The 17,645-nt window shown below is 54.1% G+C and overlaps 1 protein-coding gene across 1 annotated transcript in view; it reads right to left on the bottom strand.

Annotated features, from left to right (window-relative positions):
• HCN2 (hyperpolarization activated cyclic nucleotide gated potassium and sodium channel 2) overlaps positions 1-13,311 on the bottom strand; it is a 28,741-nt gene extending 15,430 nt beyond the window's left edge. The window contains exons 1-3 of the mRNA XM_066341630.1: positions 12,625-13,311; positions 1,292-1,715; positions 417-578 (exon numbers count right to left, since the gene is read on the bottom strand). Of these exons, the coding sequence (XP_066197727.1) occupies positions 417-578; positions 1,292-1,715; positions 12,625-13,262 (1,224 nt within the window). The 5' untranslated portion in view covers positions 13,263-13,311. The remainder of the gene's footprint in view (positions 1-416; positions 579-1,291; positions 1,716-12,624) is intronic.
• Positions 13,312-17,645: the final 4,334 nt, after the last annotated feature.

The raw sequence follows: 17,645 nt of genomic DNA, 5'->3' as shown, positions 1-17,645 counted from the left end.
TGCATCCAACCCGCACATGCTTCAGAGACTCAGCACTCCAGAGGCGGGAGAAAGGCTCCTGTGATGATAAAGAGCACCCAACACTTGCCCCTTTTCAAGAGTAGGTATCTTAGCCAGGCAACTAGTAGTGACTGGGTCTCCATAGATTGTTATCTCTTATGGCCCATGATACCACGTTCCCATTTGTCTTTGGAATAAATTATGTACTTAAGAAAGTGGACTTAATGGGGAAAAAACAGTAAGCAGATGCTATTATGTCTGGGTGACAGACGTTGTCATAGTCAACGAAATGATCAAGGAGCTGTTTGTTCGTAGTCCCAGAGGGGCGCTTTCCTGGGACCTGGGATGGACACTGCCCTAGTGGGGCGTGGCCCTGGTGGGCGTGGGATGGGCGTGGCCCAGGGCGGGGCGCTCACCACCATGCCGTTGATTGACACCCAGCAGTTGCGAGGGAAGTCCTGCAGCATGGGCACCAGGAACTGCAGGCAGCCGTCCCAGTGGCACAGTAGCAGCATCATGCTGATAAGGTTGCAGATGCGCATGACCGCGCTCGCCAGGTCGTAGGTCATGTGGAAAATCTGGGGCGTGGCAGGCGCGTGAGGTAAAAAGGAGCCCCCAAACCCCGCGGGACCCAAATTCCCTCCCAGCACCCCCACTCCCGGGAGGCCCTGCTATCTTTATGGTTAATAAAATGTCCTGAAAGAGAGCACGTGGCCAGGACCACTGCCCCTTCCAGCAACCCTGTTCCCTCCCGCTTCCCGCCTCGGAGCCTTGTCGCTGCCCTGGAAACTGGGGGTGACATCGCTGGGTACAGACGGCCCAGAGGTGGACTCAACTTGGGAGATGGTGCATAACTTCACTTCCCTGAGCCTCAGTTTTCCCATTGCCAATGAAGCTGTGGATTCCTCCTCTTACAGGGCAGAATGAAGAAAGGGGTGCAGAGGTGTCAAAGGTCTACGGGGTGTTCTTCATGAGCCCAGCCCGCGGTTCCACCTGAGAGGGGCCCCTGAGACCCCTCCCTTGCCCCCACACCATGCCCAGGTTCTCTCATCTGTGGTACAGGCCTTTCACTGCAGCCTTTGTGAGCCCCCTCATGAACCCTCTCCTGTTCTTATAACCCTGCCTCCCTTCTTCCTGTGGCCCCGCCCCTGGACCCTCATAGTCCCTCCCTGAATCTCCCATCACATCCCGCCTGGTTGTTTCCGGGGCCCTACAGCCCCGCCCCTGCAGCCATGACCGCGCCCACAGCGCCCCTCAAGCTGGGTCCCTGCAGCCCCTTCTGCGCCCTCACCTCCTCCCATTGGTGGATGTAGCGGATGAGGCGCGAAAGGCGCAGCAGCCTCAGCAGGCTGAGGATCTTGGTGAAGCGCACAATACGCAGGGCGCGCGCCGTCTTGTAGACCTCAGAGTCGATGCCTTTCTCCACAATGAGGAAGATATAGTCCACAGGGATGGAGGACACAAAATCCACCACGAACCACGTGCGTAGGTATTTCTTCTTGATCTTCTCGGGGTCCAGAATGATCTCTGTGTTGTCCTCAATCACGATGCCCGTGCGGAAGTTCAGCACCAGGTCCATGAGGAAGAACGTGTCCGAGACCACATTGAACACGATCCACGGAGCTGTGGTCTCATCCTTGAAGAAGGTTATGCCCACCGGGATGATGATGAGGTTTCCCACCATGAAAAGCAGCATAGTGAAGTCCCAGTAGAACCTGGGGAGAGGCGTGGGCGTCATCCCCAAAGCCCTCGCCTATGACACGTGGTCTGTCAGGTGTCCAGTCTCCACTGCGCACATGCACCTTGGAGGACCAATTTGGCCCCAGGTCATGGCTAGTGTAGACTTTGTCTCCAGAAATCCTCCCATCCCCACCCCACCCCAGACAGAACCCCATAATTCGCCAGGCTCCCGCGGCCCTCCCGCTGGCCAAGTTTTACTTTCCTTCTGTAAAGAAGCTTGAGACCTCACAGAGCCTAAGAGGTCACTCAAAAGTTTATATTAAATGTTTCCCTTGACCAAAAAGACACAATGTGCCTGGCACAAGGGTGGAGTCAAAGGGCCAAGAAAGGAAAGTGAGACAAGCAGAGAGGAGCCAGAGTGGTGGGGTATGGGGGGGGGACGAGGAAGGAGCATGGGTGGCAGGTTTAGTGGGGGCTCTAGGGGCTGGAGAGTGTAGGGTGGGAGCCAGACATGGCAGTTGGACTTCTGGGGTGCAGGGCACCAACACCATCCTGAGCAGCTGGGCTTCCATGTGGTGCACTGGCTGTATTTCCACTTCAAGAAGCGCCCTTGGGGGCCACAGACAGGGAGACGGCAGAGGTACCAGTCCAGCAGGGAGAAAGTGGCAAAGGTCAGGTGGGACCAAAATGAAGGGCTGAGAGCCTGACCAGGTCGTGGCGCAGTGGATAGAGCGTCGGACTGGGATGCGGAAGGACCCAGGTTCAAGACCCCGAGGTCACCAGCTTGAGCGTGGGCTCATCTGGTTTGACCCAAGGTCACTGGCTTGAACAAGGGGTTACTTGGTCTGCTGAAGGCCCGCGGTCAAGGTACATATAGAAAGCAATCAATGAACAACTAAGGTGTCACAACAAAAAACTGATGATTGATGCTTCTCATCTCTCTGTTCCTGTCTGTCTGTCCCTGTCTATCCCTCGCTCTCTGTCTCTGTTAAAAAAAGAAAGAAAGAAAATACTTTTTAAAAATGAAGGGCTGAGACTGTGGGAGGAACCTGTGCTATAGGACTTGGCAACTGCTCAGACATTTAATGAGATAAATATGCTTGAAAACATCATGACAGGTTGCTTCTACTCCCAAATACAAGACCCCAAGGTCAATTCCTAAATTCCACCTGGAAAGCAGTCAGAAAAAGGCCCATTCATTCAAGGAATATCTACTGATGCCCAGGCATTATGTTTTGAATAAAGTGTTCATGAGAACATACACACAGAGCAAGAGGCCACATGGACAAACTGCCAACCCCACAGCAACCAAGAAAATGTGAATCAAAACCACTCTGAGGGAGAACTGTCAGTTCCTCAAAAAGTAAAGCTGACTCACCATATGATGCAGCAATTCCACTCTTAGGTGTGTACCCAGAAGATTGAAAGCAGGAACTCAAACAGGTACTGGTGCTCCCATGTTCACAGCATCATGATTCATAACACCCAAAAGGTGCAAACAACCCAAATGTCTGTTAATGAATGAATGTGGTCCATCTATATACTGGAATATTATTACTCAGCCATGAAAAAGAGTGAAGAACTGATACTTGCTACAACATGGATGAACTTTGAAACCATGATGTTTGCCCTGTGATGGTGCAGTGGACAAAGCATCGACCTGGAACACTGAAGTAACCAGTTCAAAACCCTGAACTTTTTCGGTCAAGGCATATACAAGCAAGCAATGAACAACTAAAATGAAGCAACTAACCTGACCAGGTGGTGGCGCAGTGAATAGTGCATTGGACTGGGATGCGGAAGACCCAGGTTCGAGACCCCGAGGTCACCAGCTTGAGCGCGGATTCATCTGGTTTGAGCAAAGCTCACCAGCTTGGACCCAAGGTCGCTGGCTTGAGCAAGGGGTTACTCGGTCTGCTGAAGGCCCGCGGTCAAGGCACATATGAGAGAGCAATCAATAACCAACTAAGGTGTGATAATGAAAAACTGATGATTGATGCTTCTCATCTCTCTCCGTTCCTGTCTGTCCCTGTCTATCCCGCTCTCTGACTCTCTGTCTCTGTAAAAAAATAAAAATAAAATGAAGCAACTATACTTCTCGCTCTTCTTTCCTCTCTCTGTAATATCAATAAATAAAATCTTTAAAAAAATAAAGAAAACATGATGTTCAGTCAGAGAAGCCAGACACAAAAAGCCACACAGTATATAGCCTGACCTGTGGTGGTGCAGTGGATAAAGCATTAACCTGGAACACTGAGGTGGCTGCTTCGAAACCCTGGGCTTACCTAGTCAGGGCACATATGGGAGCTGATGCTTTCTGCCCCCACCCATTTTCTAAAATGAAACAGTAAAATCTCAAATAAATAATAAAAAAAAAAAGGTCACAGTGTATGTTTGAATTATGTGAAATATCCAGAACAGGCAAATACACAGACACAGAAAATGGGTTCATGGTTGCCAGGGTCTGAGCAGTTTCTTTCTTTTAAAAATTGTTCCATTGATTTGAGAGAGAGAGGGAGAGGAAGAGAGAGAGAAGAATCAACTTGTTGTTCCACTTAGTTGTTCCCTCATTGGTTGCTTCTCGTACCCTGACTGGGGATCAAACTTACAACCTTGGTGCCCTGGAATGACGTTCTATCTACTGAGCTACCCGGCCAAGGTCAGGGTGGGGACTTTTTGTTTTGGAAAATGAAAACATTCATGGATGTGGTGATGGGTACACAACATATGTGATTGTACTTAATGCCATTCGAACGCACACTTTTAAATGAGTAAATGCAAAATTTTATATTTTTTATATCTAAGGTCTCAGTGATGAGCAGCTGCCCTAGATCAGGGGTCTGAGACCACACCCACTATCTAGATTCAAGCAAAGGAGTGTCTCAAATTTTCAACGGTGACAATTATTTGATTTTGCCTTTACTGTTGAGGGGAGAGCACCCACCCCCAGATCATGTTATTAGTCCTTTCACTGTCTCAAGGTCTTCAATCCCCAGGCTAGCTTGTGCAGGGCTCTCCTGTACCAACTCCTCCCCATCATGGCTGGAGTTCCCACGTCCATAGAGCACCCACCCCCAGATCATGTTAGTCCTTTCACTATCTCAAGGTCTTCAATCCCCAGGCTAGCTTGTGCAGGGCTCTCCTGTACCAACTCCTCCCCATCATGGCTGGAGTTCCCACGTCCATAGAGCACCCACCCCCAGATCATGTTAGTCCTTTCACTGTCTCAAGGTCTTCAATCCCCAGGCTAGCTTGTGCAGGGCTCTCCTGTAGGACCAGCACTATCCCCATCATGGCTGGAGTTCCCACGTCCATAGAAGAAAGGTTCTGTCTCATGTAGGTCATGTAGGGACACTGCCCTGGAGGACCCACAAAGCCGCTCCTCCTGATGGACAGAAAGAGACTGAGGTTCCCAGTGGCTGGAGGGACTCACCCAAACCAGCACACATAAATTAAAAGCCACAGGCCCTGCATTGGTTTGGCTGTAGTGAGCTCCCTATTTCAGTAGCCACTGTAAACTGGCTCCTTTCTGATGGCACTATGAGAGCTATTAACACCACGCCTGCCAGCTGGTGTTCCACTCCAGGGAACTGATCCCAAGGAAACTGTCCAAGAGGAAGAGAAAAAAATTAAAAAGTTATTTGCACCAACATATTCACAATAGCTCAGCCTGCGAGAGCCAAAGGCTGGAAGGAACCCAACACCTACCACTGTGGTGACAGCAGCCAGACCTGGCTGATACCCACTTCTACAGTCTACTGGCAGGTGTGACCTTGGGCAAGTCCTTCCAGCCCTTGGGAACCTCAGTCTTTTCTATCCATGTGGGAAGAACCCAGGGAGTGGCAACCTTTGAGGGCCCACCTGGGCACTGTTCCACCTACATGTGATGGAACCTTCTCTGAATGGACAGGACTCTGGCCCTGATGGAGAGGGCAATGGCACTATAGGAGAGCCCTGGAAAGACCCACTTGGGGTAAGGATAAAGACCTTGAGAGAGCTAAGAGGGCTGACTTGATCTGGGGGGGGGGGTGTTACGGGTAAAATCAAATGACTGTTAGAAATTCCAGACTTTCTTTGGCCTGAATCTAGATAAGGTGTGGGGCTCAGGCTCCCAATCTGAGAGATCTACCCATTCTGGAGACCCCAGAGCCCCGGTACCCAATGGGATTGAAGGGCCCCACTTGCCTGATGTCTGCAGTCTCCACTCCCAATACCTAGAGCATCCACTAAAGAGCTCCTAATCCCACCCCACCCTCTCTGGAATGATACCTGCTCCCCCCCCCCCATTTGGGGGCACACACTGTAGTATAGAGCAAGCAAGAAAGAGTAACTGAGATGACCAGGGTGCCTAGAAACCACCATGGTGCCTAGAAGCTATCTAAATGGCCACAGAGTATGAGAGCATCCTTGACAGGTGACTTCAGACATTTTCTCCTTTTATTCTTGGGGTGGGGACAGGCAGCACACTTCCACACTGACAGGCCAGAAAGGTGGCCCAGCTAGAGAGTTGGGGCAAGGAAGTGAGAGCCAGGGCCCATCTTCCGTCTCCTGTCCCACTATCTGGGAATTCCTTCCATAGCCCCCAAGTTCCAGCCCCATCATATGCTGTGTACTGTCACCCTATTCTGGATGGTGTCCCCTGGGTTTATGAGGTATTGCAGCAGAGGGCAGGGGGCTGTAGAGGGGCTGGTGGGCAGGACAAACTGGTGCCACGTGCAGGGCATCTCAGCTGCTCCAATTAGAATGCTCCCAAATTGGCCTAGTGCCTTGACCTTGTCCTTTCCAGCCATCCTGGTCCCTTCAAGGGGAAACTGAGGCCTGGGGTAGAGACACTGCATGGAGGGTAGAGGAACCCAAGGTATCTACCTGAGCATCCCACCTCTCTCCTGCCCTGCCTGCCCCCTTGGGCTATGCAGCCTGGTGCTAACTACTCTCCTATGAACTGCAGTGCCTCATCCACCCGATTCCAGCAGCCCCTTCCTCACTGGGCACCCCAGGGATCACCAGGACACAGGGACCACTGGGACGTCATCAGGCAGCCAGCAGGGATTGGTGCACGGCCAGCTCTCATCTACTCAGCGCTTTTATTAACTATAATTAAATCCTGTATTTTAAAAATCTTTCCTAACAAGAAACAGTAGGACCCTTGCTTTGGTGGAAGCACCCAGATCCTGGCTGCTCCATCCAGGAGAGCAGTAGATAGACTGGCCAGTCCACACCTTGTTCATGGAGAGAGAAAAGCAGGCTGGAGAGACACAGGGACGAGGCCAAGGTCTCCCAGGGAGCACAGGGCTCAGCAGCAAGGACTCTGGGCCCCCAGGCCTGAACTCCTCAGCTCCAGCATCCTATAGATGGAAGAGAGCCTAGAACCCTCTTGTAGGCACACCCACAAGGGCGGGTGACCTCAGTGGGGCCCTGATGGCTGCCACCACCATGAGCTCAGTCCTCCTCTAGCAGCTGCCCAGTTATTCTCTTGGCTCAAACAGAGAACTCAAGGCATGGCAAGCATTAAGTGACAGGACTCCGGTGGCTAGCCTTCCCAGTAGTTCAACTGAGGCCCCACAACCACTGGTTGGAGACACAGTGAACAAGGCAGCCAGATCCCTCCCTCCAGGATATGAGAATACAGAACCAGGGATATTACAGATCTGGCAAATCTGAGGGATTAGGGGCCAGGTCAGTGATTAAGGGTGAGCAAGGGATGGAGGATTAGGGGCTTGAGCCCTTGGATGTAGAGTTATAGAGAGGCGAGTGTCAGAGATTAGGAAACGGAGACTCCTGCTGGGGAGGCTGCGGATTCCCAGCTTATCCCAAGGCAGGGTGGACTGTGGGACTGATGGTGTGCCAGACCCCAAGGATGCACAGTGACCAGACAGACCTGGCCCTCCCTCAGGGACCCCAGCCCAGGGGGAGAAGTTGGGTGTTCCACACAAACATAAATGAAAGGGATGCTTCAGAGGGCCCACTTTAGCCAGGGTGGACAGGGAGGGCTTCTTGAAGGAGGTGGCATTTGAATGGACAATGGAGAAGGAGCCCCTTGGTGGAGTGAGAGAGGCATTGCACCCCAGCAGATGGAGCAGCAAGTACAAGGGTCCTGTGGCTACAGTGGGGTTTCCCCTTTCAAGCCTGGCTGGGTGGCTTGGGGCTGGAGCAGAGGAAGTAAAGGAAATGAGAGGAGATGATGGGAAGGGGCAGAAGCTGGGCTCTGCAGGACCTTGGGGGCTTTGGCCAACAGAGGTTTTAAGTGAGGGGGAAAGATGAATACGTATTTACCTTGAGACACTCTTGCTGACAGCCAGAAAGTGGGCAGAAGGCGGTGTCTAGGCAGGAGACGGGGTGACTTGTACTGGTTGGGTTTGGGGTGGGTTGCTGATGGGAGGAAGTGCAGCAGGATCTGGCCAAAGCAAGTGAGTGGCTAAGGAAGGGCCTCCCGGGGCATCCCCTTAAGGAGGCTTGGGGATGTGAAATTTTAAAGCAGGGAATTCAGGGACCAGAGATTTGAAATTCTGGTGGGAAGCCCCTGGAGAGAGGAGCAAGGCTTTAGGCAACTCTCACCCTGACCCCTTCATAAGGACCATGGAGTTCACTTCCTCCTACCTTGGGGGCCTGGGCCTCAATTCTCTGACCTGGAAAATGGGTTTTTTCACTGCTCTCCACTCTGAGTGCCTTCATATTGGGTCTGGAGCCAGGGAAACCCTCACCACGTCCTGTTGCCTCCCCACTCTGGATAATGTGGGGTTTATTCCTGTGAGCTAATGTAGGGATTTGCAGAAAGTCCCCCCATCCTGATCTCCTGCTGATCCTTCAGCTCATCTGGGGTAGGGGATAGGGGCCTCCAATTCTGTATTGTTTTGCAAGCCAGCATCCTCTACTACCCCAGTCTGGGGGACCCCAGAGGAGGTGACACAGAAACAGATCAGCACCCACAGGTACTGGCTTTGTAGAAACTCCTCTGAGGGCCAAGAAGGGGACCAACTCATCTCTTTTTCTTATGCTAGGCCTCCCAGCAGTAGGCAATTCAGAAACATTGAACTGAAAATCAGCAGCAGCAGAAGACTTAAGTCAGACCTCAGAGGCACTTACAGACTTAAGAACAGGATGAAAGGCAGCAAGGAAGCCACTTGCCCAAACTCTCTCTAGGGAGATGAGGACTCCATCCCTGGATCAGGGCTACCTTAGACCTGCCCAGCACCCAAGTGTGCCTCTCAGCAAGATCAGAGACATCCTGGGCACCCATTGTGACAGGGACCTCTACAGACCCACATCCCATAGCAGGAGGCTGAGAGACAAGTAGGCAACATCAAGTGAAAATGCAGGTTCCAAGTATCTGGGCAGCAGACACAAAACAGGTGGGAGAACAGCAGGGTGAACATGCTGAATGGGGTTCTGGGGAAACTGGCTTGTGAACCAGGAGTTGCAAATCAGAAACACTGGGGTGAGGACATGTGCAGCTGTGGGACTAGCTTACACAAAGACTGTCACTCTATATAGGAAGAAGAGGGAAAAGGTGTGGGATTTCAGGCCAGGAGAGATACTGGCATAGCTGTGAAAGCCAGATGCCCCCTTCCCCTCATAGCATACCATTTGGGGAAACTGAGCAGGGAGTTCCAGAGAGAACTCTAGGCCAGTCGTAGGTGGTATAGGGGCTTGCAGCAGACACCCTCCACAGTCTTGGTTGAGATGCCTCCCTCCTGCAGGCCTCTGCAAATGCCCTCCTCTCTGATGCTTGCTTCACAACAGCCCTCACAGGACGAGGTGCAGCCAGGGCTGTTACAGTGCACCAAACAGTAATCCCATTCTCAGTGCCAGGCGAGTGCCAGGCCAGTGTTCAGGGATGGCATCCACTGGCAAGCAACTTAGTCATAGCTCAAGGAAGTGGAGACTTTATGATGCTAGGTGGGGACCCTGGGGGCTGGATGGGAGCCTCCACCTCACCATCCTGCTTTCCCTTTTAAATTGGGACCAGTGTGCATATACAGGCACCAACAGGGATGGTATCTGCTTCATTGTGTCCCTGGTTTGAGGACACAAGGAAGCAAAAGTAGAAAGGTAGATCCATAAAGGCCCCTCCCCACTGCTCTGTGAGCGGTTTTTATTTTAATTTTTAAATTTATTTATTGATTTTAGAGAGGAAGAGAGAGAGAAATATCGATCTGTTGTTCGACCCATTTATGTATTCATTGGTTGATTCTTGCATGTGCCTCAACCAGGGACCAAACTTGAAACCTTGGCGTATTGGGATGACACTCTAACCAAATGAGCCACCCAGTCTGGGCTGCAAATGGTTTTTAAAAACTAACATAAACACATAAACACAGAGAGGACCCATGGTATACCTCTGGGTACCCCCAACATCTTGAACAATCCCCAGAATGCTTTTTCCTCCCATGTCTTCTTGGCCTGAATAGGATATGGCCAGAGGCCAGGCTGCCCAGTGGTCAAGAGCACAGACATTGGGGCCAGTCTGCCCAGGTGTGAATGCCTGATCTGCCCCTGACTAGCTGTGTGGCTTTGGGCAAGTGACTTTACCTCCATGTGCCCCACTTTTCTGGTGTGTAAAATGCAGGTAGCTGCAGCACTCACATCACAGCTGACATAAGGATTGAATCAATGTTTGCAAGGTGCTTCCACAGCACATGGCCTAGGAGAAGCTCATGAAATATTGCTTTGGTCGTGTTTGGGGTCTGTCTCCATGTTGAATCAGAAGGGTCTAGAAGGGACACAGTTCATAAAGCATGAGGGTTGTAGAGGTCCTGCTGCACCCCAGCTTGCAATAGTCTAACCTTTTCCATTGGACTGTGGCTCCTCTAACCCAAACTATAGGCCACCCCCATTGCTCATCCCATTTTTGTGTTTATTTTATTGATTTTAGAGAGAGGAAGGGAGAGGACAAGAGAAAGGACATTGGTTTGTTCCTGTATGTGCCCGACCGGGATTGAACTCGGCAACCTCTGTGCTTCAGGATGATACTCCAACCAACTGAACCATCTGGTCAGGGCTCATCCCATTTTAAAAAATGACATTTTTTTGGGGGGGGGAGGAGAAACATTAATTTGTTGTTCCACTCATTAATGCATTCACTGGCCAGTTATTGTATATGCCCTGACTGGGTATCAAACCCACAACACTGGCATATCAGGATGATGCTCTAACTTGGAGCTACCCCACTAGGGCTGCTGATCTCATTTTACAATTTTACATGAGTTCTGACCATCCCAGACCTCCTGGCCTGCCCAGAATCCCAGCTGCTCCCCCAGGCATCCTTTACCCAAGCCCCACATTATGCCTTCTGTAAGAAAGAGAAATCATAGGGCAACTCATGAGCTGGAGGGAATGAGGGGATAGTTATTTTCTGCAACCATCTCCCCTTGCCCACCATGTCCCTGATGCACATTCCCTGCCAGTTGGCACTAGTTCCCTGCTTCACAGACTGGAACATGACCCTTCATAGCCTGGACCATCACCAAAGAAATGCTGAGCCCCAATGCAGGTCGGGGCCATACAGATGCATCCCATCTGGGCTGTCCCTCGGTTTCCACATCGCCATCTCTCCCAGCTACTCTCAAAACTCAAGCCACTGGCCAAGGCTGTATTCACCTCCCAGGGAAGATCTAAAGGGTAAGGAGTTGAAATCCTAGACTTTCTTCCAGCCTTGTCTCGGACTTGTGTGCCCCTGGGTCTCATTTTCCCCAGTTGCCAAGTGGAGACCGCGGACATGGTGGTGGAAGGGGGTGGGGGTGGTCGGGGAGGCGCGGGGGGGTAGGGTGGGGCGTGGGAGAACCTCTGAGTGGTGAGTCCTGGCGGGCTCCAAGCCACGACTGGGATGCTGTCCGTGGTGCTGAAATAGCGCCTGGCGGGATAGCTGGGGCTGGGCGGCCAGGACGCGTCCCACATGGACCCCACTCACGTACACAAAACCTCACACACCATTCATAAAACTCACAAACACTGTCCATCAGTGCACACCGACCGGGGCACACGCGCGCACACCCCATCTTCATCTCCCTCTAAAACTAGTGACCCAGCACACAGACACACCCCTAGGAACAAGCTCTTTCCCATTACTTGGCCCACGTTCCCAAGACCCCCGCCCCCCCGCAGTCACATGCTCGTGATCACATACATTGTCTGCGGTGATATGCACCGTCCACACTCACCGGCCACAGAGCGTACGCCCAAGAACAACAAGAACTGCAATAATACATGTCTTGTTGGGTGGCCCTAGCTTCCTCTTGGCTGTACAAGGGCTACTAGTGTGGGGCACGGTGATGACCCTGTCTGTGCCCGGCCTTGCTCTGAGCCTTTCCACACATCAATCAACCGGTTTAATTCATATCAACATCTACACACTCACTGACACATGTGCACACCACTCGGTGGCTGGGGCTGATGCGGCTCAAAGACACAGCCCAGGGACCCAGGATGCTCAGCGACCCCTCCTTGCGCAATACCCAGGCTCGGAGACGGGACGCCCCTCCCTGCGGCCGGAGCGCAGGTAGAAATCGTGGGAGCCGTGTCCGCTTAACCCTTCCAGTCTTTCCAGGGCGCGTCCTTCCTGTGCACACTTCCTTCCTCCTTCCTTCCGCTCCTCCACCTCCCCGGCGCCCACGTTCCCCTCTATTCGTCCTCTCCGTCCCTTCGCGCTCAGACCCAGGTCCTGCGGCCCGTGACGTTTGCCCTCCCGGCGGGGCTTGGGACATCTGGGTGTGCGGGAGGGGGAGCGGTAGGAGTCTGCGCGGGCCTCGCAGTGCCCCTCAAGGGCGGAGCCTCGTGCGCCCAGGTCATTCCAGGCGGGTCCCGGATGCGCCCGAGGTCACCGAGGGCCCTGAGGTCACCTGCGGGGCGCGGCGCGCCGCCCCGCCCTCCCCAAGGCGCTCCAAGGACTGCCTCCGCGCCGGCTCCCAGTGCCCCTCCGCGCTGGCCCGCCCCTCTCGGTGGCGGTACCTGAAGTCGCTGTAGGGGTGGATGATCCAGGCCCCAGCCGACTTGACGCGCTCCTGCTCGCGCTCCACAGCCTTCTGGCTGCCGAACATCCGCAGCGAGAACTTGTTGACGCCCGGTTGCAGGAGCGCGCCGAACTGGCGCTGCATGAAGCTGGCCTGGCTGCCGCGTGGCTCCCCCGCCGGGCCCGCTTCCTCGCTGCCCGCCTCGTCCGCCGGGCCCGGGGACGGGCCCGACACGGGCCCCGCGGCTGCCCCGCGGCATGAGAACGACACCTTGGGCCCCCGCGCCGGGCCCTCGAGCCCCGCGGGGCTGCACTGCGGCTCGCCGCGCCCGCACTCCCCATTCGGGCTGCCCTTCGCTGTGCTCGCCGCGCCCGGAGTACCCGGGCGGCCACACGAGCTGTCGCGGCTGCGGAGCCTAGCCCGAGGGCCGCCCTCGTCCGCCGCCTCCGGGGGCGCCGCCTCAGTACGTGGCGGCTGCTGGAGGGGCGCGGGCGCGGGGCCAGGAGGGGGCGCGGGTGGCGGCGGCGGCGCAGGCTGCTGCTGAGGCGCAGGCGGCGGCAGCGGCGGCGGCGGCCCCGGAGCGGGGGTCGTGCCCGGGCTTTCCCCCGGCCGCCCGCCGCCCCCGCGCGCGTCCATGGCGAGGCGGCGCCGGGCAGTGCTGAGCGGTGCCGCCGCCGCCGCCGCCGCCGCCGGCCGGAGCCCGAGGGAGGGCGGGGAGGCGGGGGCGGGGCGGGGCGGAGCCGCGTGGGGCGGAGTCTTGTTCGCAGGAGCTGGGCTGGGGCCTGAGTCCCGCCTCTGCCCGCGTCGGCGCCGGGCAAACAGAGGCCGCCGGGTCGGGGACAGCCCAAGGTCACACGACCCGAGACCTGAGGGACCCGATTAGGTCCCTTCCCAGAAAGGTAAACTAAGGCCCGCGAAACGGAAGGACGCGTCCAAGGTCACCGAGCCCAACTGTGGGGCCAGACCTTCTGTACGCGACCTTGGCTATGCAAGGGGCCTTGGCTTCGCCTCCGTCCAGAGCGTCCGGTGGGGCGGTAACGGTTGCAGGTGGGACCCAGAGAAGTGGGGACATTCCCGTGTCAGCCTTTTCTTTCTATGGGTTTGAGGATTTCTGTAATAAAAGGTTGTTTTTAAAAGCCACAGGAGCCCTTGCTTGTCCACTTTAGGGTCTGGACAAAGCCCTCAAGTGAGAATGTGTTATTTGGGGAGGGGCAAAGTGGGGGCAATGCTGCGGGTCTCCAGTCCCACAGTCGCCCCTTCCTCCCACGTCCTGCATATGAGGAAACAGGGCAACAGAAAGAGACACTTAAGGGTGCTGGCAACCCACACCCTCAAACAGTGCTCTAAACTACAGTGGGGGGGGGGGTCTCCTGTAAGGCTAGTGGGCTTTAAAATTGAGAAGTGTCCAGGGTCCCTTCCCACCAAATGCCCAATTTTTCAGCCCCAGCCAGCCCCCCTGCCTCCAGCCCTTCTGCCCCCAGCTCTGAGAAGACACCTGAAGTTCTGTTGCTGGAGCTGGAGCCAGGTCCAGGACTCTGTCCCTAGCTCACCCCCCCACCCCCGTCACCCCCAGCTCAACCAGAGACAGGGAGGAGGTATCGTGAGAGGATGGTGATGGAGAGAGATGGAGAAGGGCACAAAGGAGATGGAGAAGAGAAAAGGAGGGGTCTTGAGGAGGGGAGAAACACTCCAGCCTAGGACACAGGAGCCCTTCTGAGACCCTCCAGCCTTCATGGCACTTTTCAGCCTGATGTCATATTGGATGTCTCCACCGACCAAGATGTCAGGGCCACGAAGCCAGAGATGTGGCTTGTCCCTGCACATAGCAGGTGCTCAATAGTGATTGAGATGGGCCCATTTGGACAATGGGTGAGCTAAACTAGGCCATTTTTTGCCCCCATCAGGCTGCTCGGAGCTCTGGGAATTCCCACACCTTCACCAGGTGGGACTGGCCTCCCAGGGACCACCTCTGTGGTGTCCCCAGCCAGACCCACAGCCAGATGGGTAGGCAGGCAGGGCCACTATCCAGAGGCAGCAAGAGAGACTGGGCAGAGTTGGCAGTGCTAGGCTGTGCACCCCCAGGCAGATGTGTGTTCCTGCGGAACAGGGATCTTTTATGAACGCCCTGGGAAGATGTCAATCTGGGCAGGTCGCCAGAACCCTGGGGCTTGCCACTGAGAGTGGGGAAGTGAACTATCCTGAGAACTCACCATGTCTGGCAGCCAAAAAGGCAGACCCACAACTGCTTCCCAGAAACCTGGACCTTGGACCTGTGAGTTAGAGCACTCTGGGACCTACAGGGTCCCAGCCCCTCTCTGAGCCTTGGAGGTCTTGTCCCTAAGTCCTTTGAGACTCCTCCCCAAACTACAGGTTCCACGCTGGGCCAGGCTGACATTAGCCTCCTCCCCCATCTTTTCCACTTACTCTATTTGCCAGGTCAGAGTATTCTTTGCACTGAATTCTTTCCATTCATTCATCCCCAAAATATTAAGCATCTAATAAAGGGCTGGGATTCAGAAATCAACCTAACAGGCCACCCTCCATGGCAAGGCTGACGGTTGATAGGAGACATAACCACCACAGCTAACATTACATTTAGTAGATATATTGTCCTTTAAAAGGTGGTGCTATCCAACCATTCAGAACCAGGAAAGGGGTGAAGAAGTTGCAGGGCATCATGTCCAGAGGCTTCAAGAAGGGAGTGATGTCTGAGAGAAGATCTGAAGGAGAGGAATGGTAGTGTCATACGGACATCTGCAGGAAGACTGTCAGACAGCAAAACCTGTGCAAAGGCCCTAAAGCAGGATGATGCCTGGCCAGTTCACAATGGTTTGCTACCTAAAACAGCTCCTGACTCCCACTGCCTTTAAAAGGAACCCTGGTCCTTCCCGCCATCCAGAGCTCTGGGCACACAGCCCCCCCCCCCCCCTGCCCCGCACTGAGCCTCCAATAGGCCTTTGAGGCCTTTGCACCACCATTCCCCTCCTTCAGGGCTGCCCTGCGAAGCTGGTCCTGACCTCTTAGCCACCACTGCATACCCCTCTCAGTACCCACTCAGCAGTCAGGGTAGGCCCAGGTCCAAAGTCCTAAAGTCTGTAGTTTGGGGACCCGTGAGGGGCCCTGGTGTTTAACCTTCAAGGGCTGCCTGGGAAATCCACTGTCAGATTCAAGAAATACAGAATGTCTGATCAGCCATGTGTGGCTGAATGGGACCCCAACACCTCTAGAATACCTCTAATGGCCCAATGGCTTGCTAAATGGATGGATGGACAAGAATATTTAGTGAGGAAAAGTCTCAAGGCTGCTGGCCAGTTACTAATTAGGTTTATTTTCCTGTGTGCACAAGAACTGGACAGCAACCCACAGTGAGCAGCGTCCCTCCCTGAAGGATGATTTATGTAAACCTGCCAAAGAGGCTGGGTCCTGCTCACCTCTCCACACATCCTCCACCTGCTGCTCTGTGCTCCATAGAGTTGCTGCCAACCCCACAGCACTGCCTGTCTTCAAGAACTCAGTACAGCCACCCTGTCTGATCCCAAGCAAGCCAATGTCCACTCAAGCACCTGGAGTTGGGGAGGGATGGGCTGACCAGGAGGCCTGGCCAAGCCTTCCCCAGTGAGCGGCCAACCTTACTGTCACATCACAGATTTGGCTCTTTTCACTGGACCTGTGGCCTGGCCAAAGAATCCTCAGCACCAGGTATACTATTGGTGCCCAATCAATGTTGGCGAGGAAACGAGTAGGCACCTTATGGGCCATAGAGAAGTTAAAGTGGTAGGTTCCTGGGGACTCCAAGACTCAAGGAGTTTGGGACCCACGTGTCCAGCTGGAAGGTACACAAGCAGTAAACAAGGGCCTCTGGACTTATTTCTTATACCGTCTCACTCGGCAGTGTGCACGTGGCACCCTCTAGTGGTGGCCAGAGGGTAGGGACGGACAAGGGTAATCCCTACCTCCCCCCCCCCCCCCCCCTTCCGCCTGGGGTTTCTGGCATGGAGCAACCTCAGTTCCTTCCTGTGAAATGACTGACGACTCCTCCCAGGTTGTAGTGCGCAAGACAAACAGGGTGACTGCACCCTATAAAGAACCCCCTATTCTTTTTTTTTAAATGTGTTTTTGGGGTTTTTTATTTTATTTTATTCATTTTTAGAGAGGAAAGGAAGAGAGAGAGAGAGAGAGAGAGGAGAGACAGAGAGAGAGAAAGGGGGGAGGAGCTGGAAGCATCAACTCCCCATATGTGCCTTGACCAGGCAAGCCCAGGGTTTCGAACCAGCGACCTCAGCATTTCCAGGTCGACGCTTTATCCACTGCGCCACCACAGGTCAGGCTTGGGGTTTTTTTGTTTGTTTGTTTTTTGTAGCAGAGACAGAGAGTCAGATAGGGACAGACAGGAAGGGAGAGAGATGAGAAACATCAATTCTTCGTTGTGGTTCCTTAGTTGTCCATTGATTGATTTCTCATATGTGCCTTGACCGGGGGGGCTACAGCAGACCGAGTGACCCCTTGCTCAAGCCAGCGACCTTGGGCTCAAGCTGGTGAACCATGCTCAAACCCAATGAGCCCACGCTCAGGCTGGTGACCTCAGGGTCTCGAACCCAGGTCCTCTGCATCCCAGTAAGACGCTCTATCCACTGTGCCACTGGCTGGTCACCTCACCCTCTATTCTTGCCACAAGAGCTTGGGAAAACCAGACTGGCAGCTGACCACTATGTGGCCTTAGTGGCCTGGATTAAGTGCCTGGTCACTAGGCAGGGGCACCTGGTGACCAGTAGGCACAGTCTGTCTATTCAGCTTTGTGGCAATTATGCTGGACATTTTGCTAACACCAAAAAAAGCTGCTTCTCTGGAGACTGGGTCCACCACTTGTCAAGACCCTCACCCAGACTTGCTGATAGTCTGAACCCAAGTCCAGAAGGGGGAGTTCCTTTAGTATAGAAATGATGTTACCCTAGACAAGCTCTTTCCTCTCTCTGGGACTGTTTCCCCACTGAACTGCGTGGGAGGCCTAGACAGTGCCTG

The sequence above is a fragment of the Saccopteryx leptura genome, chromosome 1 (genome assembly GCF_036850995.1).
Source record: "Saccopteryx leptura isolate mSacLep1 chromosome 1, mSacLep1_pri_phased_curated, whole genome shotgun sequence".
Taxonomy (NCBI): Eukaryota; Metazoa; Chordata; class Mammalia; order Chiroptera; family Emballonuridae; genus Saccopteryx; species Saccopteryx leptura.
This window is presented reverse-complemented; position numbering and strand designations above follow the sequence as displayed.